The 26,496-nt window shown below is 46.7% G+C and overlaps 1 protein-coding gene across 4 annotated transcripts in view; it reads left to right on the plus strand.

The window, feature by feature from the left end:
• The window catches only part of cyth1b (cytohesin 1b), a 298,861-nt gene that overhangs the window by 118,859 nt on the left and 153,506 nt on the right, over positions 1–26,496 (plus strand). The window contains exon 1 of one of the 4 annotated variants that reach the window (XM_072483573.1): positions 19,424–19,574. The exons of the other annotated variants lie outside the window; for them this stretch is intronic. Coding sequence (XP_072339674.1) covers positions 19,547–19,574 — 28 coding nt within the window. The 5' untranslated portion in view covers positions 19,424–19,546. Of the gene's footprint in view, positions 1–19,423; positions 19,575–26,496 lie in introns of those variants that run through there. 4 annotated transcript variants of the gene reach the window in all.

A 26,496-nucleotide genomic window follows, 5' to 3' on the forward strand; every position in this document is an offset into this window, starting at 1 on the left:
AGAATGAATAGTGAACTCAGTTAAACAATAAGCGTATTCTATTGAACTGCTCCACAATCCTAAACGTTATACGGTAAAGGGAAATTTCTGTACACTTGATATCTTCCATTGTTTCCATATTCTGTGATTGCAAACTGCTGGTGAGGTGAACCTTGGACACAGATAATTTGGCAGCTGCCCCCAAAATATATTATGAAGACCTTATCCAGAAATGGCATGAATGGGAATAGTGGAGCTATGGGACATTATGGTTCATGTGACTGAAACAGAAGTGAATAATGTTCCAGCTGAAAATGCCTGTCCAAAATGTTTGTTTCCACACTATGCTTCAACAAATGTGCATAAGTCATTGAACATGGCAGGACAGGTTGAGTGAGCAGTTAATTAAAGCTTAGAGGTGTAGAATACAAGAGGAAGAAGGTTATGTTGAACTTGTATAAGAGACTAGTTCACCCCCAGTTGGAATATTGCATCCAGTTCTTGGAGCTGTGCTTTAGGAAGGATATGAAGGCAATGGAGAGAGTACAGAAAAGATTCACGAGAATGGTTCCAGGGATGAGAGACTTCAGTTATAAAGATAGATTGGAGAATTTAGGTTTATTTTCTTGGGGAAAAGAACGCTGAGAGATTTGATAGAGGTATTCAACATCAGGAGTGGCCTGTGTAAAGTCACATAACTGATGACAAGGACCGAACAACAATGAAGGTTTATTAACAGTAGGTTTATTAACAGTAGTGAGTAGCTCTTACATGCTGTATGTCTGCCCGCACCCAGGGGAGAACTCCCGTGCTACAGGCACATGACTCTTTTTGTCCCTGCGTCATTCCGTTGTCCATGTGACCACCCAGTCTACAGTCTTGGCAGCGTAGATAAAGGGAAACTGCTCGCAGTTATGAGGGGATTGAAAACGAGAGGGCACAGATTTAAAGCAATTGGTAAAAGAAGCAAAAGCAACGCAAGACTGCAGTGAGTGATTATAATCTGAAATGCACTACGTGAGAGTGTGGTGGAGGCAGGTTCAATCAAAGTATTCAAAAGCATTAGATTGTTATCTGCAAAAGAAGAATATGCAGGGTTACATTTACAGGGAGAAGACAGGAGAATGACACTAAGTGAACCAGTGCAAACATGATGGGCCTATTATGCTGTAATGATTCTGTAAACACCAGTTATAAGACAAATCCAGAAAGGAAAATGGAAAGAAAAGGGAATAGGGAAGTTGTGCTCCAGTTTATAGGGTCGTAGTGAGATGACATCTGGAGTACTGTGTATAGTTCTAGTTTCCTGACTTAAAGGATATAATTACATTAGTAACAGTTCAGAAAAGGTTCCCTCGACTGATTTCGGGAATGAAGGGGCTATATAATGAGGAAAGGTTGATCAGGTTGGGCCTATACCCATTGGAATTTAGAAGAATGGAAGGTTATCTTATTGAACCATATAAGATCCATATAAGATAGGGTGGATACTGAGAGGGCATTTTCCTTGGGGGGGAAATTCGGGGACACAGTTTAAAAATTAAGGGTCACCATTTAAAACTGTGTTGAGGATTTTTTTCTGCCAGAGGGTCGTTTGTGGAATTTTCTCCTCTGATTGGATTGGATTTGTTTATTGTCATGTGTACTGACGTACAGTGAAAAGTATTTTTCTGCGAGCAGTTCAAACAGATCATTTAGGATGTGAAAAGAAAATACATAAAAGGGCAACACAAGGTACACAATGTAAATACATAGACACCAGCATCGGGTGAAGCATACAGGGGTGTAGTATTTTTTTAAAATTTAGAGTACCCAATTCATTTTTTCTAATTAAGGGGCAACTTAGCGTGGCCAATCCACCTACCTTGCGCATCTTTGTGTTGTGGGGGCGAAACCCACGCAAATGCGGGGAGAATGTGCAAACACCACACAGACAGTGACCCAGAGCCGGGATCGAACCTCGGACCTCGGCGCCATGAGGCAGCAATGCCAACCACTGTGCTGCCGTGCTGCCCAAGGAGTGTAGTATTAATCAGTTCAGTCCATCGGAGGGTCATTTAGGAGTCTGGTACTAACGGGGAAGAAGCTGTTTTTGAATCTGTTTGTGCGTATTCTCAAGACTTTTGTATCTCCTGTCCGATGGAAGAAGTTGGAAGAGTGAGTAAGCCGGGTGGAAGGGGTCTTTGATTATGCTGCTTGCAGAGGCAGGATCATTGAGTCAAGGTGGGGTTGGATAGATTTTTTTTACTGACAGTGGAGTCGAGGGGGGAGACAGGAATGTGGAATTGAGACCACAATCAGATCAACCATGATCTGATCAAATGGCGGAGAAGGCTTGAGGGACAGAATGACATAACCCTGCCTCTAATTCTTGTGACCTTCTATAACATAAGTACATAACCAACTCCCTTTAATTCCAGATGAAATAGGAAGTTCCACCATTAGCTGTGTTTTATAACGGTTGTCTCTGATGAATAACAGGGAATAAGTTAAGGATCATAACGAATTGCATGTTTAAGTGCAGATAAATGATTAAGGAAAAGAAGAAATTGAGGTGCTAAATTTTTAATTAGTTCTTCAAATGCAGGTAGGGGCTTCTAACTAGGGGCTGGTTTAGCACAGTGGGCTAAACAGCTGACTTGTAAAGCAGAACAAGGCCTTGCAGCGCGGGTTCAATTCCCGTTCCAGCCTCCCCGAACAGGCGCTGGAATGTGGTGACGCGGGACTTTTCATCGTAACTTCATTTGAAGCCAACTTGTGACAATAAGCAATTTTCTTTTTCAATTAGTTCAATTGATGATGGTTCTCCCATAATGACATTAAGTAAGGAATTCCAGAATTTTGACCCAATGATAGGTAAAGTTGCCATAGTCCCAGATGACCATCGGCTGCGTTCCCCTTTGAGGGGAAGAGCTGACTGGTGGTGATTTAATCTGAGGATCACCACACCTCAGGTGAGGGGAAAGGTTGGGAAGGCAGGGCCTTCATGAATAACCTCGGACGGTATGAATTGAACATGGGCTGCTAGCCTTGCTCTGCATCACGAACCAGCTGTCTAGCCAAGGGAGCTAAACTGGCCCCTGGTGACCCAAAGATAATAATGAAGCGATGTATGTCAAAGTCAGGATGGTGAGTGACCTGGAGATGAACTGCAGATAAACACATTTATGCAAAAGAAATCTTCATAAAATCCCTGAAGAAATGGTTTTGAGAACTTGAAACTGTTTATGTATTGTTTTTACCCCCTCAGAGGAAAGGAATATTCATTCAGAAGACGGAGTGTTGTTGCATCAACCATTCAATGGCATTCACAAAATACTGATATACAATAGAGTGACAAAGAAGATCAAAATTCAAATCATTAAAATAAATAAACAAGAGCTTTCATTTCATTCTTCAACAACTTTGTAATAACAGGAAACAACAAAAAGATATTTTTCAATGGATAGTTCACAAAAACTACATTATAATACACACCAAGCATTATGCAACATATATCACAAAAATGTTGTGATGTTCAGGATATACAAAAAATATGAAATTAGTTAAACATAAGTAGGAACGTTGCTAAGTCCCAATTTTGTTCCCTGTCCTGACTTAGTGATCTTGCTTCTGATCGCTCACCGATTGCACATGTTGGATGCAGATTTAGATTTGAGGTGATAAGGTATCCCCTTGATTCACAGCAACTACAAACACAAAAAATGGCTACTTTCTTTCGGTGCCGAGGCATTAGAGGGTGTCTGGCAACCATAAAAGTATACATCAGCAAGCTGTTGATCACTTCAGGAATGGAAAGGAGAAACGAGCTTTGAGTTGAGAAGGAAAAAGGTGCTAGTTTGAATACATAATTCTGTCTACGTATTTCGAGCTTGCCCATATTTCTCTATTAGGCCCCACTATTTTGTAATTCCTGTCATTTCTACTTGTCAGATGGGAAATGTGGTTTCAAAGAAAGATTCAACAGGAGAGTGAAAGACAAAATTGGAAAAAAAAAATTCCCCGAGGACTCTAAAATCTAACTTACAGAGACAGCAATCCTGAATGAAGTGCATCTTAGTCAGTTGATTGTAGTGCAGGACAGACGAGCATGTCCCTGCAAAAATGAAGGATAGAAATGGCACGATTCGGGAACCATGGATGACAAGGGAAATTGTAAGCTTAGTCAATAGGAAGCATACGATAAGTCTAGGCATCTAAAAACTGACAAAGCCCTTGAGGAGTAAAGGAACTTAAACGTGCAATTAGGAGGGCTAAAAGGGGCCATGAAATGTCTTTAACCAACATGGTCAAGGAGAATCCCAAGGATTTTTATGCAAATATTAGGAGCAAAAGGGTAACAAGATAAAGAGTAGCCCCACCCGAGGTCAATGGAGGGAAATTATGTGTGGAACCACCAAGGAGAAATGGAAAGGGGAGTTGGGAAGGGAGATCAATTGGGGAGTATGGAGTGAGGCACTGCGTAGAGTAAACGGGACCTCCTCCTGTGCAAGGATAAGCCTGATACAATTTAATGTGGTGCACAGGGTGCATATGACTCGGCGAGAATGAGCGGGTTCTTTCAGGGGATAGCAGATGAGTGTGGGAGGTGTGGGCAGGAACAGTGAATCACGCGCGACTGTTTGGGGTTGTGAAAAATTGGGAAGATTCTGGGCGGGAGTGTTCGCAGTCTTAGCCAGGAAAGTGGAGGAGATGGACCCGGACCCTTTGGTGGCGATATTTGGGGTTTCAGAGAAGCCGGAGCTCATGGAGAGGAGGAAGGCCGATGTCTTGGCCTTTGCCTCTCTGATTGCACCGCGGCAAATTTTACTGGAGTGGTGGCCGGCATCGCCACCGGGAGCAGCGGCTTGGCTGGGTGACCTGTACTACTTCCTGTGGTTGGAGAAGATAAAATATGAGTTAAGGGGCTCTGCAGAGAGGTTTGAGAAAAGGTGGGGTTGTTTGTGACCGTGTTTGAGGAGCTGTTCGTCGCCCGGGGGGTGGGGTGAGGGTGCAAAAGGGGAATAAATTTGTACTGACTGTATAATTGATTGTGGGGAAGCATGTTTCCCTGCGTGTTTATGTGTTGTAACCTGTTTTGATACATGTTTGTAATAAAATACATTAAAACAAAATGTGTGGAACCAGGAAGTGGATGAAATCTTCAATGAGTACTTTGTATTGGTATTCACCAGGGAGAAGGACATGACGGATGTTGAGGTCAGGGATAGGTGTGTAAACGTTCTTGAGAACATCAATATGTTTTTCACTGTACTTCGGTACATGTGACAATAAATTAAATCAATCAATCAATATATCAAAAGAGGAAGTGTTGAGTATCCTAAATTGCATTAAGGTAGACAAGTTACTGGGGCCGGGTGGGATCTATCTTAGGTTACTGCGGGAGGCAAGGGGAGGAAAAGCTGGGGCCTTAATGGATATCTCCACATCCTCTTTGACCACAGGCGAGGTTCCAGGGAGAATAGCCAATGTCGGTCCCTTGTTTAAGAAAGGAAACAGGGAAGATCCAGCATTTTATTGGCTTATGAGCCTGACATCAATGGTGGGATCGCTTTTGGAAAAGATACTGAAGGACAGGATATATGCACATTTGGAGGAAAATGGACTAGTTAGTGGCAGGCAGCATGGTTTTGTATGGGGAAGGTCATGTCTCACTAACTTGATTAGGTTTTTTAAAGAGGTGACAAAGAAAATTGATGAGGGAAGGGTTGTGGATGTAGTTTATATGGACTTTAGTAAAGCATTTGACAAGGTCCCACATGGCAGACTGGTACAAAAACTAAAATCATATGGGATTCGGGGTGGGCTAGCTAGATTGATACAGAACTGGCTTGGTTATAGAAAGCAAAGCGTAGCGGTGGAAGGGTGTTTTTCAGGATGGAGATCTGTAGCTAGTGGTGATCTGCATGGATCAGTACTGGGACCTCTGTTGCATGTAGTGTACATAAATGATCTTGTGGAAAATGTGGGTTGTCTGATTAGTAAGTTTGCGGGTGACATGAAGATTGGTGGAATTGCTGATAAGTGCCGAGAATTGTCAGAGGATACAACAGAATATAGATAGATAGGAGTCTTGGGCGCAGAAATGGCAGGTGGAGTTTAATTCGGATAATTGCGAGGTGATGCGTTTTGGAGGATCAAATCTAGGTATAAATTATACTGTGAATGGCAGAACCCTTAGGAACATTAACATACAGAGGGATCTGTGAGTGTTGGTCCATAGTTCCCCAAAAGAGGCAACACAGGTGGCCAAAGTGATTGAGAAGACCTATGATATGCTTGCATCAGTGGGGCATTGAGTACAGGAGTTGGGAAATCATGTTGCCGCATTTGGAGTATTTGGTTAGGCCACATTTGGAGTATTGTGTGCAGTTCTGGTCACCACATTATCAGAAGGACGTGGGAGCTTTGCAGAGAGTGCAAAGAAGGTTCACCAGGATGTTGCCTGGTCTCGAGGATGTTGGCTATGAGGAAAGGTTGAATAAACTAGGATTATTTTCACTGAGGCTAAGGGGAGACCTGATAGACGTCTGCAAAATTATGAAAGGCCTAGAAAAGGTGGATAGCCAGAGGCTTTTTCCAAGCATGTGAATGTCAATTACAAGGGGGCACAGGTTCAAGGTGAGAGGGGGAAAGTTTAAGGGAGATGTGCGGGGTATATTTTTCACGCAGAGAGTGGTGGATGTCTGGAACTCGCTGCCAGAGGACGTGGTGGAAGCCGGCACATTAGCAACATTTAAGAGGCATCTGGATGGGTACAGGAATCGGGAGGAAATAGTGATGCGGACCGAGTAAGGGCAGAAGGTTTTATTCTTAGTTAGGGCATCATGATCGGCATGGCTAGGATTCTGGCGTGTTCCTGCGCTGTACTTTTCTTTGTTCTTTGTTTTTAGTCATGGATTGGCCACAATGGGTGAATGAAGGAAATGATCCACTTGCTTTGGGGTACATTGCATGCTTGGCTTGGCTTTACTGTGAAAACAGAACTTAATGAAAAATGACATGTGCACATTGACTCTTTTCCTTCATCTCTCTTTAGCACTTACTTCATACACTTCAACCATAGACAGTACAGAGATTTAATCCCTTGGAATCCAAATCATTTTGGCAGTAAAAAAAATCTTCTTCACATTCCTTTAGCTTCTTGGGCTGCCTTCAGATTTTGTGCCATCCTTAAACCAAATTTTATAGATTTTATTCACGATTTTATTAATTATTTAATTCGTCATCCAGACCGAATTAAAGCAGGTTGTCGTCTCAATTAGTTTTGGCTATGTTGAATTGTATTGATATTCTGTAGTCTACAAATAATTATTCAATAGTGTGATGGCCAATAATATTTCCCTCCATCAAAGCAAGTGACTGGAATTCTTATGACGTACATTGATAAAAGGTTTGAACTATGAGTCATTCCAGGACAGATAACTGATGTTTTAATCAGGATACCATCACTCATTGCAAAGACTTGGAACCATTTGCCAATTTATTTTGATTTAGTCTCAGCCCTCCAGAGTTAATTTTTCATAATTTTGTTTTAGCAACCCATTGTTCAAAAGAAAGTTGCTCAGGTGTACTAGCAAATGGTGAACGTTAGTGGGCCTTTTTCTACTTCTGTTCCTATTTCTATGTCACTCTTTGCAGAATAAACTGTGCGAGAGTGTAGATGGGGGAATTTGTACTGTCACATTTCCTCCCCGAAACCTAAGTGCAAATTGGAAACCATTAGACTGAAGCCGCCCTTTACTCAGCATGCTTAATATCAGTTTGAAGCATTAAATCAATTGATAACAGAATGAAAAAAAAAAATTTTCATCAGAGAACCTTGCAGCAGTTTGCTGCACCTATGCTACAAGATGTACACTGCACTTCTGCAGAGACCAGGGGCGGGATTCTCCGCAATCGGCGCGATGTCCGCCGACCGGCGCCAAAAACGGCGTGAATCAGTCGGGCATTGCGCCGCCCCAAAGGTGCGGAATTCGCTGCATCTTGAGGGGCCGAGCCCTCACCTTGAGGGGCTAGGCCCGCACCGGACTGATTTCCGCCCTGGCGGGAAAGGCCTTTGGTGCCCCGCCTGCTGGCGTGGAAATGACTTTACCGTGCGGCGCATGCGCGGGAGCGTCAGCGGCCGCTCACGGCATTCCCACGCATGCGCAGTGGAGGGGGTCTCTTCCGCCTCCGCCATGGTGGAGACTATGGCGAAGGCGGCAGGAAAAGAGTGCCCACACAGCACAGGCCCGCCCGCGGATTGGTAGGCCCCGATTGCGGGCCAGGCCACCGTGGGGGCACCCCCGGGGCCAGATCGCCCCCCCCCCACCCCGGAGCCCGCCCGCGCCGCCTTGTACCGCCGGTAAGAGAGGTGGTTTGATTCTCACCGGCAGGACAGGAATTCCAGCAGTGGGACTTCGGCCCATCACGGACCGGAGAATCGCCGGGGGGGGGGCGCCAATCGGATTCCCACCCCCACCGAATATCTGATGTCGGAGAATTCGGCAACCGGCGGGGGCTAGATTCACGCCAGCCCCCCCCCGCTGGGTCGGAGAATCCCGCCCCATATATCCATTCAAAGCAGCAGTTACTTTCCAGTGACTGATACCACGGTACAATCAGGTGCAATTTCACTCAAGTAGAAATGCTCCTTTATTAAAAAGTCAAATTTGTTCTCTGGTCTGTATTCCGCATTAGTCGCTCGATGCTTATCAGTATTGGAACCACCAGCACCCTAGCTTCCAGACGCTTTCACTGATCAGGGGCGAGATTCTCCGACCCCTGCCGGGTCAGAGAATCGCCGGGGGCTGGTGTGAATCCCGCCCCCGCTGGTTGCCGAATTCTCTGGCACCGGATATTCGGTGGGGGCGGGAATCGCGCCGCGTCGGTTGGCAGCCCCCCCCTCCCCCCCCCCCCCCCCGCGATTCTCCGGCCCGCTGCTAAAATGCCTGTCCCGCCGGCGTAAATTAAACCACCTACCTTACCGGCGGGATAAGGCAGCGCGGGCGGGCTCCGGGGTCCTTGGGGGGGGGGGGGGGGGCTAGGGGCAATCTGGCCCCGGGGGGTGCCCCCACAGTGGCCTGGCCCGTGATTGGGTCCACCGATCCGCAGGCGGGCCTGTGCCGTGGGGGCACTCTTTTCCTTCCGCCTTCGCCACGGTCTCCACCACGACGGAGGCGGAAGAGACTCCCTCCACAGCGCATGCGCGGGGATGCCGTGAGCGTCCGTTAACGCTCCCGTGCATGTGCCGCCCGGAGATGTCATTTCCGCACCAGCTGGCGGGGCACCAAAGGCCTTTTCCGCCAGCTGGCGGGGCGGAAATTAGTCCGGTGCAGGCCTAGCCCCTTAAGGTTGGGGCTCGGCCCCCAAAGATGCGGAGGATTCCGCACCTTTGGGGCGGCGCAATGCCCGACTGATTTGCGCCGTTTTGGTCGCCGGTCGGCGGACATCGCGCCGATTCGGCGGACATCGCGCCGATTCCGGAGAATTTCGCCCCAGATCTTTCGATGTTTGATGTTCTGGAAGTTGTAAATTGATTGCAGCAGTGATCAGCATGTTTGAGGGCTAGCAATTTCGGATGCATAAAACCAAAAATTCCATAAGCGATGAAAGATTAGGCAATCTACTATTGTGTTTACTGTCCACCATCTGTAACTATGTTTCTTTTGGTTAGTGCAGACCACAGTGAAGATATGGGGCGGGATTCTCCGACCCCCCGCCGGGTTGCGAAAAATTGGGAAGATTCTGGGTGGGAGTGATCGCGGTCTTAGCCAGGATAGTGGAGGAGGGAGTGGACCGTCCCTTTGGTGATGATCTTTGAGGTTTCAGAGAAGCCGGAGCTCGTGGAGAGGAGGAAAGTCGAAGTCATGGCCTTCACCTCTCTGATTGCACGGTGGCGAATTTTACTGGAGTGGCGGTCGGCATCGCCACCGGGGGGTAGTGGCTTGCTTGGGTGACCTGTGACCTGTCTGACTTCCTGCGGCTGTAGAAGATAAAATATGAGTTAAGGGGCTCAGCAGAAGGGGGATGTTTGTCGCAGGGAAGGGGGGGGGGAAGAGGATGAAAAAGGGGAAACATTTGTCCAGCCTGTATAGTTGATTGCTGGGAAGTATGTTTCCCAGAGCGTTTATGTGTTGTAACCTGTTTTGGTACACGTTTGTAATAAACTACATTAAAAAAAATGTTTATTTTGTTTCTGTTGCTTGCAATGATGGAACTGTGAGAGCCATGAAGAATCCAGTACATGTTTGTAGAATCAAATAGAAAGTAACTTTAGTTACAACAATATATACGTCTCAGCAGCAGTTCATCACTGCTTCCTTCTCTAGCCGGTGCCACACCTGTAACTACTAATGATTGCCCGCCCCCCCTCATTGGGGGAGCTCATACTCCCCAAGACATGGGATAGAACAGAGAACATAGAACATTACAGCGCAGTACAGGCCCTTCGGCCCTCGATGTTACGCCGACCTGTGAAACCCCTCTAAAGCCCATCTACACTATTCCCTTATCGTCCATATGTCTATCCAATGACCATTTGAATGCCCTTAGTGTTGGCGAGTTCTCTGAGTAAAGAACCTACCTCTGACATCTGTCTTATATCTATCTTCCCTCAATTTAAAGCTATGTCCCCTCGTGCTAGACATCACCATCCGAGGAAAAAGGCTCTCACTGTCCACCCTATCCAATCCTCTGATCATCTTGTATGCCACAATTAAGTCACCTCTTCACCTTCTCTCTAACGAAAACAACCTCAAGTCCCTCAGCCATTCCTCATAAGATCTTCCCTCCATACCAGGCAACATTCTGGTAAATCTCCTCTGCACCCTTTCCAATGCATCCACATCCTTCCTATAATGTGGTGACCAGAATTGCACGCAATACTCCAAATGCGGCCGCACCAGAGTTTTGTACAGCTGCAACATGACCTCATGGCTCCGAAACTCAATCCCTCTACCAATAAAAGCTAACACACCGCACGCCTTCTTAACTAGTTTCCAGCCTATTGGATTCAGGCAGGTTATAACAGGAATCCTCATGGTATTGTGTGCATTTTTGGTAAACTGAGAGTTGGTTGTTTTCAGTGGGTTGCACTTGTATGGTGGTAGTCCACACCTTGTTGCAAATCAAATGATGAAACCAATAGGTAGAAACACATGCCATATGCTGAAGTCCTCAAGTTTATGAAAACAGATCAATCTATTGGTATGTTTGTTGACTTTCTAAAAATAGAAGCTGTCTGGCCAAGTAAATAAATATTACCATATTCTGGTTTCTATTTTTCTAATTTCCTTTCCTGTTCGGTTTCCACTGGTTTAATTTCCTTCCCCACCAGACATTTTAATTGTACTTAAAAGCAAATACTTATTTGCTTTACTCACCATTTCACCATTGTTATTTTGTTCACGTTATAAGGCAGTGAAAATAAAGATTTGCGTAATATTCTTGTGTTTTACAAGTTCAAGTTTAGAGGAACAAAATGCTACATCAACCTTCCAACAAAAGAAACAGGCCGGGAATGATCAGTAAAACCTGATGAATCAGTTTTGATGAGCTCGCTTGATTTAAATGCAGGATGCTCAGAAAATTGGCTAGCTTTAATGGAGTGCAGGTGTAAGACATTGCGACATAGTTCATGCCAAAATTTCCATCTCTGATTGCTAATTAAATATTTTTGCCAGAGCAAACAGATGTGATGCAATCAAATGCCACATCCACAAATTAAAATGGGATATTACAAATTTTGTTTCAGTTTATTCATTCATGTAAATGGCTAATTACTGGATACCGATCCAATACAATTTCAGCTAAGCTGAAAAGAAATAATGTCAAACATTGGGGATCTGAAATGCAAACAGAAATGGTGGAAATACATAGTGGCCGGGGTTCTTCGTTTGGGAGACTATGGGCGGGATTCTCCGCTTGCCCATGGGGTAATCGCGAAACGTGATTGGGCAGAGAATCCTTTTTGATGCCAAAATCGGGGGCGCCGCCTGATGCTCGCTTCCTCCAAAATGACGTCATCGGGGAGTACGATGCACGCCGTTGGGAAGGCATCAGGGCGCCTCCTGAAGGCCCTCCCCCGATGCTCCACCCCCGATGGGCTGAGTTACCGGTAGGGCGGGATACGTGTGCTTTGAGTTTTTGTCAACCTCGCGTGGTGGCTGCGGACTGTGTCCAGCGCCATCACAGTCGGGGGAACCGTTCCGCTGGCCGGGGGTGGGGGGGGGGGGGACGTGTTGGGGTGGTCCGGGGGTGGCAAGGGGGGCACTATCTGGCAGGCTGGGGCCACGCGCGGCCGGCACCATGTTGCACGGCGTGACCGCTGCAGGTCGTTGCCGAGCGCATGCGCGGCCACGGACCCAGCAATTCTCCAGGCATTTATGCCAGGAACGCCAGGAGTTTTACGTGGCGTGGCTGCTCACCACCCTCCGGGTGGAGCAGCAGTGCAGTGGCAACGGTGATTTTTTCAGCGTAAAACTAGACACTTCCTCCAGACATAGTCTCAAAATTGGAGAATCCAGCCCTTTGTTTAACCACCGGAAGTGAATTGAAACTGATTGGGAGCATAAATCAGAAAGCAATTATGTGCATGGTGAGGGAATCCCACTACCGGGTGTCATTTTGAGTGGTGACCCTGCAGTTGCCCTCCCCCCCCCCCCCCCCCCAACCACATCACAAATCGCATCCCCCCCCCCTTCCAAGGACAGGATGACCTCCTAGAGACCCCCTGATTTGGGGACCCCCTAAATAGTGAGACCCTCTAACGATAGGGACCCACAACTGAAACAAGACTCCTGTCTGGAAGCTAGAGTGCAGTCCAGACAGGAGCAAGTGAAACAAATTACTGTTGTAACATTCACCTGGGTACACAGCTCCTGGAAAGAGTAAACCAGTGACCTTTATTTAAACCCCTCAAATCCTTGAGCTTCAAGCCATTCATTCATATTCCTTCCTGGGCTATGATAACAGCTTCTACAAACACAGCTGTGAGCCTTGCTTCATTCATCTTTTTCATGGTTCAGTAACTTTGAAGTGCTGTAACCACAATGTTTACAAACATCAACCATGTCAAAGAGAGTTAAGTGCATTCCAATCATCTCCCTTCACGCTTGAGTGATTTTGAAGTGCTCAGCTGGAAATTAACAGCACTCGATGCTCTTTGCATCCTCCTGCTAGCATTCGGGCGCGAACCCCGGTCCTACCGCCAGCGCGGGGCCGGAGCATTGCAAACGGCGCTGATCCCGTTTTTATCCTGGATGCCCGTTTTTGGGGCAGATCCCAATTTATGTCCACAGTTCAGTATTGATAAGTGATTAACGCTATAGGGTATAAATTAATCTCTGGCTGCAGTGCAAAATTGTTGATACCATTGAAGTGAGTGGGGAAAGAAGTTGGGTGGAGTTCTAAGTGAGCTGCCAAATCAGTATTTGCTGCCCGTCTTGTGTTGCCTCCCAAGATCATTTTATACCCCACATATTATGGAATAGCAGATAGTTAGCAATGCATTTATAAGGCTGTAACTCAAAGCATGTCATCATTCTTATGCAGTAATATAGTAATGTAAGCGTTAGCAGCGTTTTTAAAAACTCAGCTAAAATATTAATAGGACATACTAATGCATTTCTGAAAATTGTGACTTTAAGTGAAGCAACTGTAAGTGAATCATAGGTTCCCATCGGAATCAATGTTAAAGCCAGAGCTAGGTTCCTTAACAATGTACAAGTTGAAATATTATACCGTAATTGTGCAACCCATTCATTCCTAGCTGGAAAACTTGTAAAATAAAATAAATCACTAAATATAACAGAAATACCATATAAATTCAGATTAAATCACACAGCCAAGCCCTGCACAAACAAGCGCAGCTTCTATGTCTCACTCCTGAAACTCAACTTGTTACCAACTTTCCTTTTCCATTCTCTCTCTCTCTCTCTCCTACTCAGTGTGTCTCTCTTTCTCACTCTCTACTTTGCCACTCTGTCTTTTTCTCTCCCTTTCTAGAGTTTGGACCCCTTCCTGACAGTCTGCAGAAGTCAAGCTCCTATCCCAGGCTATGGATTGAGCCAGAGGGAGGGAGCTGTGGATTTAGTAGTGTGGGGGATGTGGGGGCTGATGATTGAGCCAGAGGGAAGAGGTCAGGGAAAGAGTCAGGGGGAAGGGGCCTTTGGGCCACAGAGAGAGCTGGGGGACAGTGGATGGTGCTTGGTTGATTACGGACGGAGTTGCATGCCCCACTGCCTTCCCCCCTCGTGGTTACTCGCACTTTACCACCCGAACAGCTACCGGCAGCGTCCAATCCCTGCCCCGTGCTCGGGAGGGCAGTGCAGACAATGAAAAACTGAAAATGATTACGCTAATTGGAGCCACAGGCCCCAAGGAATAAACTGCGTTAAAGCAGAACTGTGTTAAGTGAGACAAATTAAAGTAGGATTAAAAATGAGTGATAGCCAAATTTGCCATCTTTTAAAATAATGCCAAGTACCAGTGTTTTCCAACAAAGAAATTCAGACAATTTCTGAGGAGAAAATGCTGGAAAATCTCAGCAGGTCTGGCAGCATCTGTAAGGAGAGAAAAGAGCTAACGCTTCGAGTCCAGATGACCCTTTGTTACCTCCGCCCACCTCCCGTCCCAACAGGGGACAGTAACTAGTTCCTTAAAAAAGAAACTTAAAAAAGGCTGCCGGCCGCCTTGAATAAAACCCACCCATGGCAGATTTAATCTTCTCCAGGTGCAAAATGTTCACCAGGTCTGCCTACCAAGCTGAACCCTTAGGCAGCTCCTCCGGGTTTTCGAGAGACGAAGGCCATGAAACTGCCTTCTTCCCCTCCTGTAGCACCGATAAGTCCAACACTCCAGAAATGGCCACCATCAGGCGCAGCTCCACCTTGACACACAGAACCCCTGACATTGTTCAAAAAAGGAGGCCCAAAAATCAATAAGCTTGGGGCTGGACCCAAACATGTGCATGTGGTTCTGGCACCAGGAACTTTGTTCACATCTATCCTCTACCCCCGAGAAGAACCGACTCATACGCGCCCTGGTCAAGTGAACCCCATGCACCACATTGAACTGTATCAAACTTAACCTTGTGCACAAGGAGGTGAAGTTGCTTAATGCAGCACTAATAATGGAGGATAGCACTTGTAGGGAGTGAAACTTTGGCTTTTTTAATGCCGAAGGAAGCCAGAAGTAAGAAACACAGATGTATTTTAATTATTTGCAATAATCTGCCCAGGGCAGTAACTATCCACAATTACTGTCCCCATTGGGACAACCAACTGCCCAGGCTCTGCTTGGGCTGGGTTTCTGAGTTCAGAGCCCCGGTCGGGTGGCTTTCATCCCCTTACCTAGGAAGCTCGTACTCCATGAGCCCCAAGGGGAGATCGAGAATGGTTGCCCCATGGGGATTATCACAGCTTTGAAATAGTCCATGTATTGGAGTGTTTTTCAAACTTTTTTTGCCCGGGACCCATTTTTGCCAATTGGCCATTTTTCGGGACCCACTCCGACCGACCTTCGCGACCCACCATTTTCACTTACCTTTACTGTGACAGATGAGCCTGCTGGATCCTCATGATGCCACTTGCCTTTTTATTCAATGTTACATTTCTGATAATGACTTCCGCTGATGATTTAAGATCTCACTGAATCCATTGAAAAAAATAAAGAGGTTTGGTTTTGAACTCGCCATGTTTAGTCTTCAAATGTCGTGGATGCTTTGAAGGTTTTAAACTTTCATTTGCCAGTGCTTCCCTGCATATATCACACGTGAACTTTGATTCCTGATTTGCAGTGGCATAATTAATAACCCATCCCTCAAGTAATCATCTTTATGCTGCTTTGTTCCTGTTTTCAGCTTCTTCATGGGTTGTTCACCACAGATGCAAGTGTTCACATCAGCACTGCTGGCAGCTGCAAAATGGAGGAAACTCTCTCACACCCAGTACATGTGACATCAGCGTATGGGGCGTGTGGCCTGCACGCTGCCGCCCGTTCCGGTGGTAGGACTTCATCGTTTGATGAAAAAGACTTGCCCTGGACAACGCGCTGGCATCAGGAGGCCGTGCACCTTGCTGGGCTCCGGGCCTGCGCACTGTTTGATACAGCACGCATGCACGGGATGGCCGTCAATCTCGAAAGTCCGCAGCTGCCGGCATATTTAAAAGCCGGTCGCGGCTGTTTTGCGTTCCTCCCACGATGGGGAATGCCGCGACACACCCGAAAGCTGCCCGCCACTCACCCGCTAAACTCTCCATTTTCACTTACCTTTAATGTGACAGACGAGTTTGAAAAGCCCTGATGTATTGCACACATGGGAAATAAATGGGAACTTACGTGGTTTGCATGGAAATTGCCTGGGGAGTGCACACTTTGATGAGCAATTGCCCTGCGCTGGGAACCATTCGAAAGTACGATTTCAAATTGCAAACTTCAGATGGTTTGAACACTTGTCAGTAGTTACCAAGAAAAGGTTAGAAGAATTAAACCACTTCTACCTTCTGGGTAACTATTGCACAGACCCACAACACCCCTCCATGGGACTCCCGTGAATTCCCAGGCATCCATCCCACTTCCCCCACCCTCAGCCACCTGCCCCGAGACCCGACCTGAGTCAGAAGGAAGATAGGGCAAGATAGGATCTCCAGGTAAGAACTTTTGAATGGGGTGGTAATCTGACTGAATTGCCACTCCCATTGGAACTTATGGTCTGTTTTGTGCAGAATGGCCATGTTGTGATTTGAAAATAAGAATCAAAATCTTGTTTGCTTTACTAGGACAGGTGAAGCTAATGATTTGGGTGACTAGAAGAATGATGAGTGTACAGGACTTACTGTGGTTAGAACACAGATCATGGCGTTCTAAATGTGCTGGGGTTTGTGGAGGTGGGGAAGATTTTGAGATTATTGGAGCAGTTGAACGTGAAAGTATGGATTAGGGTTTTATCAGTGGCTAAGGAGGGAAGAGTAGAGGTGGATAATATTCCAGAGATGAAAATAAATCTTGGCAAAGGAATTAATGTGATGCAAAAGTTATATCTGGGGAGTCAAAGTGGACACGGGTGTTTTTACACCATAATTCCTCTTTTTTCCCAAAACAATATTGAACAACAACTAATATTTATATAATGCCCTTAAAATAATGGAATGTCCCAAGCACTTAGGAGCATAAAACAAAGTATGACACAGAACCAGATAAGGTGAGATTAGATCAGAGATCAAAAGCTTGGTCGAAAGGGCAGGTTTTAAGGAGTTCCCAAGGATGAAGGCGAGGTATAGGGCTGGTTTTGCAGAGCTTGCCATGTTATCAGTTGAAGGCATGGCCACCAAACAAAAGAACAAAGAAAAATACAGAACAGGAACAGGCCCTTCGGCCCTCCAAGCCCGTGCCGACCATGCTGCCCGACTAAACTACAATCTTCTACACTTCCAGGGTCCGTTTCCCTCTATTCCCATCCTATTCATGTATTTGTCAAGATGCCTCTTAAATGTCACTAGCGTCCCTGCTTCCACCACCTCCTCCGGCAGCGAGTTCCAGGCACCCACTACCCTCTGTGTAAAAAAAACCTGCCTCGTACATCTATTCTAAACCTTGCCCCTTGCACCTTAAACCTATGCCCCCTAGTAATTGACCCCTCTACCCTGGGGAAAAGCCTCTGACTATCCACTCTGTCTATGCCCCTCATAATTTTGTCGACCTCTATCAGGTTGCCCCTCAACCTCCGTTGTTCCAGTGAGAACAAACTGAGTTTATTCAACCGCTCCTCATAGCTAATGCCCTCCATACCAGGCAACATTCTGGTAAATCTCTTCTGCACCCTCTCTAAAGCCTCCACATCCTTCTGGTAGTGTGGCGACCAGAATTGAACACTATACTCCAAGTGTGGCCTAACTAAGGTTCTATACAGCTGCAACATGTCTTGCCAATTTTTATACTCAATGGCCCAGTCAATGAAGGCAAGCATACCGTATGCCTTCTTGACTACCTTCGCCTCTGGGGCTGTTTAGCACAGGGCTAAATCGCTGGCTTTGAAAGCAGACCGAGGCAGGCCAGCAGCACGGTTCAATTCCCGTACCAGCCTCCCCGAACAGGCGCCGGAATGTGGCGACTAGGGGCTTTTCACAATAACTTCATTTGAAGCCTACTTGTGACAATAAGCAATTTTCATTCATTCATTCACCTGTGTTGCCCCTTTCCGTGACCTGTGGACCTGTACACCTAGATCTCTCTGACTGCCAATACTCTTGAGGGTTCTACCATTCACTGTATATTCCCTACCTGCATTAGATCTTCCAAAATGCATTACCTCACATTTGTCCAGATTAAACTCCATCTGCCATCTCTCCGCCCAATTCTCCAAACAATCTAAAGCCTGCTGTATCCTCTGACAGTCCTCATCGCTATCCGCAATTCCACCAACCTTTGTGTCGTCTGCAAACTTACTAATCAGACCAAGGTGGAACAATTGAAGTTAGGGATGTTCAAGAGGCCAGAATTAGTGGAGTACAGATATCTTGGATGGTAGTGGGGTCGAAGGAGATTTCAAAGATACGAAGGGATGAGACCATGGAGGGATTTGAAAGCAAGGATGAGAGTTTTGAAATACAGGTCCTGCCAGACTGGGAACCAATGTAGATCAGTGACCACAGGGGGGATAGGGCACAGGACTTGTGAGTTAAGAGACGGGCAGCAGAATTTTGAATAACCTTAAGCTAACAGAGGTCAGAATGTAGGATACTAGCCAGGAGTGCATTAGAATAGTCAAATCAAAAGGTAATGCCAGCATTAATGAAGGTTTTAGCAGGAAGTGAGCTGAATCAGGCAAAGTTAGGTGATGTTACGGAGATGGAAATAAGTGGTTTTCATGATGGCGTGCATGTAAAGTTGGAAGCTTATCAGAACCAAATGTGACAGAAATTTACAGAAAACATTTTCAAGTACTGTATGTTGGAGGAATGCATTGTAGTTTTGGGCGCCATTTAAGTGGTATTTCGAAATCACGGCCTGTTTTAAAGAACAGTGAAACCAAAAATGATTTTAAACCATTTCTTTGCACTTCAGACAAATAAAATGAAACTGTCGGCATCAAAAGTAACCTGAAATGTTACATGCTGCTACCGGGATCTGCTGTTACTTGTGTGTGTTTGTGAGTCAGTATTATTTTTGGAACAGGTCTCAAATTGCTTTTGTGCAGGCACATGTACAGGCTTGACAATGCCAAGCTCACTGAGTCACCTCTTAAACGTACAGGAAGGTCGTCAACTCAACTGCAAAAGCAAGGGTGTGCCTGTCTCGAGGGTGCTTGCTGCAAATAAAGTTTGACGCCTCCTTACATAGCTATCTAGCTGATAGCCAATTGGTGTTTTTCTGTTGCGCAGTAGATTGTTAAAGTACACAAAGTAGTATAGATGTTTAGGATTGGCTCATGGATGTAGGTATTGGTCAGCCCCACCTGCTATTAATAACTTGAGCTGTGTTAAGAATTCTTGGATCTCATGCTCACCAGTTTAGGTTTCTGCTTCAACTCCTTCATTTAAATTTTCTTATTTACAAATTATTTTGAACCACGGTGTCTGGAACGATGGTGCTCAATACTGAAAGTGGTGTTGGTAAGTTTAAATGTATGCCAGGAAATCCTTTTCTTTTTTCGATAATCACTCCAGCGGTCATTCAGACTGCCTGTTGAGTATTCATGTTGGTTCATGTATAAGCTGATGCTTATGAATTTAGCAATAATTTTGGTTGAGATGTTAGTCAAATGCTGGGTTCAAATAGAAATTATTTACAAGCACAGATTTACAAAATGATTTTTTTTGTGTGGGGGAAGAGAGGTGATCGTGGTGGTAGTTAAACCTAGTACTAAACCAGGAATTGGACAAGGCTGTGGCCTTACTACGAGACGTAACATTACTAACTTTGTAAGTTTTACTGCCAATTAACGAAGATGTGGCAAGAAACAGACTTTAGACAACTGAACAACAATGGTTTGTGGGTCTAATTTGCGGAATATTAATAGATAAAACAAATATTTTCGATCTAAACGATCACAATCACTACTGAAGTTGCAGTATCTCTTTGATATGGTTTTCCTCAATTCCTTAAAAGCAAAGTAAACATCAACTAACCACTCACTTATAAGCAGCATATTTGTGAAGCATCAATTTTTTCTTTTAGGATTGTTAATGAACCATATTGTCAAGGACCCAATAGAAACTTTGATCCAATTCTCTATTAAGAAATGGGTATTGCGGTATATCAGAATATTATACTTTACATCTATTACACTTGGCTTATGTTTGGAAGCTTAATTACAAATAAGTAGGTTACTATACTGAAAAAATAACCAAATTGCAATGCTTCTTTTAAAATAGGTTTTCCTGCCTTAATAGTTTTTTTTCAGCTTTTTTTATTCAGAAGGAGACACATGCACTGGAAAGGTTTATTTCTGCTGTAGTGTTTTGCTTTAAAAACAACTTCTGGAACCAAAATAATCATAGCTTGAAATTATTTAACTGGATAATTTGTAATATATGCTATTCTCTGAGACTTGCGACTAAAAATTGAACATCTTTCATGTGATGTTGGGTGAAGCATTTCATCGCTGGGTAAAGAAAATCGAATTTAATATGAATTCTGTTTTCCTGGGTTGGAATCTAGGCAAGAACCGCAGCATTACATGAAAGCAGATCCGGGCATCATCACAACTGCAGCACAGCATGCAGGTTCTCCCGTTGTTTGTCAATCTGCCTTTTTCATGATTCCGGGCAAATCTTTGGCATTTGTTTGAAGATACAGTCGGTGGTGTTCCATTGCCTCTACTATATAAGAGATCATTCCCACCCACCTATAGCCTTGATTTGAAAAGCATTGTCAAAACCATGATCGTGGCTATGCAATCCGGAATTATGTTCCTAAACCCGGGTGCTTTGCTACATTTCTCTTTACCTTCAAAAGCTTTCCCTTTGACCACAGTTTCAGTCACCTGATCTATTTCCCACACTTTGTGAGCACATTTGGATGATTTGGGTTGGTTTCAGTTTTCATCTGTTAACAGTCCTGTGGAGTGCCTTGTGATCTTTTGCTACATTAAAGACACTATATGAATGCAACTTGTTGTTTTGTTCCTTGTAAATGCTATCTGAAGTGGTAGTTGCTTCTATAAAGTGACAGGGAGAAATATTTTGAATGGAGCACGGGCATTTTTTGAAGTTGCGTGGAAATAAAAGCTCATCAGACTGCAATAAACAGTCTCAAAATATCTTTGATGTGTTGGGAGAGTTTGAATGTGGTATTAATCAAGTAGTCTCAGTTACTGTTTCATCCGCTCTGTTTTGAAGAATATAATGCCATTATTGTGCGGATTATTCTTGTTGACAAGGGATTGGGGCCAATTAGCATATATATCTTTCTGCGACCAGCTGTAACGTTGATGGATACTTTGTTGTTTTGATTAGTAGTATCCTGCATGCCATAAGTGTCACTGTAGAGTTGGACTGCGCAATACCTATCAGTTGTATTGCTCCAATGCTGGCAGATATTATTTCAAATGCAGTTAGTGGGAGTTCATGCTAATTGCCAAACAACGGGAGACCCTGCATGCTGTACTGCAATTGTGATGATGCCCGTATCTGCTTTCATGTAATTCATGCGCTTGCAATTATAGTCAGTATATATTGAATTGTTTGCTAATCTCAGTATATTTTTGCTGCATTTGACTGAATGCTATTTGAAATTAAATCAGCTTGTCTTTGAGACCACGCCCTCATTGACGCTCTTTGTAGTCTTTAACGTGACAGGTTGAAAACCTTCAGTTTGGGAAGTGGCTGAAAGACTGCCATTTTCTTGGAGATGTCCTGTATGCAGTTCCTTTGTTGCATTCAGTGTGCTCCATTATATTCTCAATAATATGGATTACTGTTCGACTTCCGGGTGCGGCGATGACCAGCTAAGTCGCACGTTTCGGCAGCTCCCGGTGGAACGAACTTTTGGGCTCTTAATAGGAGCCCCAGCGGCAATTTAAACGGCCAAAAACACTGTGCGGTAAACTAGAAGGGAATCCCCCCGGACACGCATGGATAAGGGAGAGGATAGCGGCCGGATTGCGGAGGATCCTCTGGAGCAGCGGCAAGGAAGGCAAGCTCAAAGCAAGATGGCGTCGGAAGGTGGCCGTTTGTTATGGGGCCCAGACCAACAAGAGTTCCTGCGGCGCTGTGTGGAAGAGCTGAAAAAGGAATTGAAGAAGGAGCTGTTGGCCCCGATAGTACAGGCGATTGAAGGGCTAAAGGAGGAGCAGAAGACCCAAGAGCAGGAGCTTCGGGTCGTGAAGGCAAAGGCTGCTGAAAATGAAGACGAAATACAGGGCCTGGTGGTGAAGACAGAGATGCTCGAGGCACAGCACAAAAGGTGTGTGGAAAGGCTGGAAGTACTGGAGAATAATTCGAGGAGGAAGAATTTAAGGGTTCTGGGTCTTCCCGAAGGCGCAGAAGGGGCGGACGTCGGGACATATGTGAGCACGATGCTTCACTCGCTAATGGGATCGGAGGCCCCGACGGGCCCTTTGGAGGTGGAGGGAGCTTATCGAGTTTTGGCGCGAAGACAGAGGGCTGGAGAAATACCTCGAGCTATAGTGGTGAGGTTTCTCCGCTATAATGACAGAGAGACAGTCCTCAGATGGGCGAAGAAAACTCGGAGCTGTAGGTGGGAGAACGCGGTGATCCGCGTATACCAGGATTGGAGTGCGGAGGTGGCGAGAAGGAGGGCAAGTTTTAATCGGGCTAAGGCGGTGCTTCACAAAAAGAAGATCCAGTTTGGAATGTTACAACCGGCGAGATTGTGGGTCACACACCAAGGGAAGCACCACTACTTTGAGATGGCAGAGGAGGCGTGGACATTCATTGTGGACGAGAAGCTGGAATAGTCTGGCGAGGGAAAGAACTTTTGGGACAAAGTGGTGGGGTGATTATGTGGGGCGAGGAAAAAGGGGGGGGGATGATTTTTCAATTTGTTAATCTTGCGATCCTGTAACTTTTCTCTCTTCCCCATGTTGGGGGGGGGGGGGGAGGAGTATGAGGGACTGTGTGCGCCGGTCATTAGGGGCGCGGCCGAGTGGGAAACGCGGGCTTTGTTCCTGCGCTATGGTAATTATGGCGGGAACAGGGACGCAGGAAGGATGGGGCCTCGCACAGTGGGGGCCGAGGACAAGGGGGGAAGCAGAGGTCAGCCAGAGTTCGCTGACTTCTGGGAGCAACATGGGGGGTGCAACTACGCTAGAAAGGGATCTAGCGGAGGGGGGGAGGAGGGGCGTTGAACTGGGTTGCTGCTGCTAAGGAGAAGGGGGAGCTGTTATGGGATGGGGTGGTCGAGGCGGGAGGGCACCGTCGGGGGGGATACACGGGTACGTGGGAACCGGGTGAGGAGCTGGGTTAAAAAAGGGGATGGCTAGTCGACAATGGGGGGGGGGGGGTAAAGATCCCCCCAACCCGGCTGATCACGTGGAACGTGAGAGGGCTGAACGGGCCGATTAAAAGGGCACGGGTACTCGCACACCTAAAGAAATTAAAGGCAGATGTGGTTATGTTGCAGGAGACGCATCTGAAACTGATAGACCAGGTCAGATTACGTAAAGGATGGGTGGGGCAGGTGTTTCATTCGGGTTTGGATGCGAAGAACAGGGGGGTGGCTATCTTAGTGGGGAAACGGGTACTGTTTGAGGCAAAGACCATAGTGGCGGATAGTGGAGGTAGATATGTGATGGTGAGTGGCAGATTGCAAGGGGAGGCGGTGGTTCTGGTGAACGTATATGCCCCGAACTGGGATGATGCAAATTTTATGAGGCGTATGTTGGGACGTATCCCGGACCTGGAGGCGGGAAAGTTGGTAATGGGGGGAGACTTCAATACGGTGCTCGATCCGGGGCTGGACCGATCGAGGTCCAGGACCGGGAGGAGGCCGGCAGCGGCCAGGGTGCTCAAGGACTTCATGGAGCAGATGGGAGGGGTAGACCCCTGGAGATTTAGTAGGCCTAGGAGTAAGGAGTTCTCATTTTTCTCCCATGTCCACAAAGTATACTCATGGATAGACTTTTTTGTCTTGGGAAGGGCACTGATTCCGAAGGTGACAGGGACGGAATATACGGCCATAGCTATTTCGGACCACGCTCCACATTGGGTAGACCTGGAGGTAGGAGAGGAAAAAGAACAGCACCCACTCTGGAGAATGGATATGGGCTTATTGGCGGATGAGGGGGTATGTTTAAGGGTGAGGGGGTGCATCGAAAGGTACTTGGAGCTTAATGACAATGGAGAGGTTCAGGTGGGAGTGGTCTGGGAGGCGTTGAAGGCGGTGGTTAGAGGGGAACTGATATCCATAAGGGCACATAAAGGGAAGCAAGAGGGTAAAGAAAGGGAGCGATTGCTGAAAGAACTTTTGAGGGTGGACAGGCAATATGCGGAGGCACCGGAGGAGGGACTGTACAGGGAAAGACAAAGGCTACATGTGGAGTTTGACCTGCTGACCACGGGTAAGGCAGAGGCACAGTGGAGGAGGGCACAGGGTGTACAGTATGAGTATGGAGGAAGAGGGGAGCAGCGAGGGAGATAGGTGGGGTGAGAGATGAGGAGGGAGAGATGGAACAGGGAGCGGAGAGAGTGAACGGGGTGTTCAAGGCATTTTATGAGAGGTTATATAAGGCTCAGCCCCCGGAAGGGAAGGAGGGAATGATGTGTTTCTTGGATCAGCTGGAATTCCCTAAGGTGGAGGAGCAGGAGAGGGCGGGACTGGGAGCACAGATTGAGATGGAGGAGGTGGTGAAAGGGATTGGGAGCATGCAGGCGGGGAAGGCCCCGGGACCGGACGGATTCCCGGTGGAATTCTATAGGAAGTATATGGACTTACTGGCCCCGCTTTTGACGAGAACCTTTAATGAGGCTAGGGAAAGGGGGCAGCTGCCCCCGACTATGTCGGAGGCAACGATATCGCTCCTTTTGAAGAAGGAAAAATACCCGCTGCAGTGTGGGTCCTACAGGCCCATTTCCCTTTTAAATGTAGATGCTAAGCTCCTGGCCAAGGTGATGGCGATGAGGATAGAGGACTGTGTCCCGGGGGTGGTCCACGAGGATCAAACTGGGTTCGTTAAGGGGAGACAGCTGAACACGAACATACGGAGGTTGCTAGGGGTAATGATGATGCCCCCACCAGAGGGGGAGGCGGAGATAGTGGTGGCGATGGACGCCGAGAAAGCATTCGACAGAGTGGAGTGGGATTATCCGTGGGAGGTGCTGAGGAGATTTGGTTTTGGAGAAGGGTATATCGGATGGGTACAGCTGCTGTATAGGGCCTCGGTGGCGAGCGTGGTCACGAACAGACAGAGGTCTGATTACTTCCGTCTTCATAGAGGGACGAGGCAGGGGTGTCCCCTGTCTCCGTTACTGTTTGCATTGGCGATTGAGCCCCTGGCCATAGCACTGAGGGGCTCCAGGAAGTGGAGGGGAGTGCTCAGGGGAGGAGAAGAACACCGGGTATCCTTGTATGCAGATGATTTATTGCTGTATGTTGCGGACCCAGTGGAGGGGATGCCTGAGATAATGCAGACACTCAGGGAGTTTGGGGAATTTTCGGGGTACAAATTGAATATGGGGAAGAGTGAGTTGTTTGTGGTGCATCCGGGGGAGCAGAGCAGGGGAATAGATGACTTACCGCTGAGGAAGGTAACAAGAGATTTCCGGTACTTAGGGATTCAGATAGCCAGGAGTTGGGGATCCTTACACCGGCTTAATTTAACAAGATTGGTGGAACAGATGGAGGAGGATTTTAAGAGATGGGACATGGTGCCACTGTCACTGGTGGGTAGGGTGCAGGCGGTTAAAATGGTAGTCCTCCCGAGATTCCTCTTTGTGTTTCAGTGCCTTCCGGTGATGGTCACGAAGGCTTTCTTCAAGAGAATTGAGAAAAGTGTCATGAGTTTTGTGTGGGCCGGGAAGACCCCGAGAGTGAGGAGGGGGTTCTTGCAGCGCAGCAGGGATAAGGGGGGGCTGGCACTACCGAGCCTAAGTGAATACTACTGGGCCGCCAATATCTCAATGGTGTGTAAGTGGATGGGAGAAGGGGAGGGAGCGGCGTGGTAAGAGATTGGAGATGGCGTCCTGCAAGGGAACCAGCCTACAAGCAATGGTGACGGCGCGTCCAGTGGTGGTGGCAACACTAAAAATTTGGGGGCAGTGGAGACGACATAGGGGAAGGACGGGAGCCTCGGTGCGGTCCCCGATAAGAAATAACCATAGGTTTGTCCCGGGGAGAATGGATGGGGGATTTGGAGCATGGCAGAGAGCTGGGGTTGTGCAACTGAGAGATCTGTTCGTAGACGGGACGTTTGCGAGTCTGAGAGCGCTGACGGAAAAATATGGGTTGCCCCAAGGGAATGCATTTCGGTAGATGCAACTGAGGGCTTTTGCGAGGCAACAGGTGAGGGAATTCCCGCAGCTCCCGACGCAGGAGGTTCAGGATAGAGTGATCTCAGGGACATGGGTGGGGGAT

Source organism: Scyliorhinus torazame, chromosome 18 (assembly GCF_047496885.1).
Source record: "Scyliorhinus torazame isolate Kashiwa2021f chromosome 18, sScyTor2.1, whole genome shotgun sequence".
Lineage (NCBI taxonomy): Eukaryota > Metazoa > Chordata > Chondrichthyes > Carcharhiniformes > Scyliorhinidae > Scyliorhinus > Scyliorhinus torazame.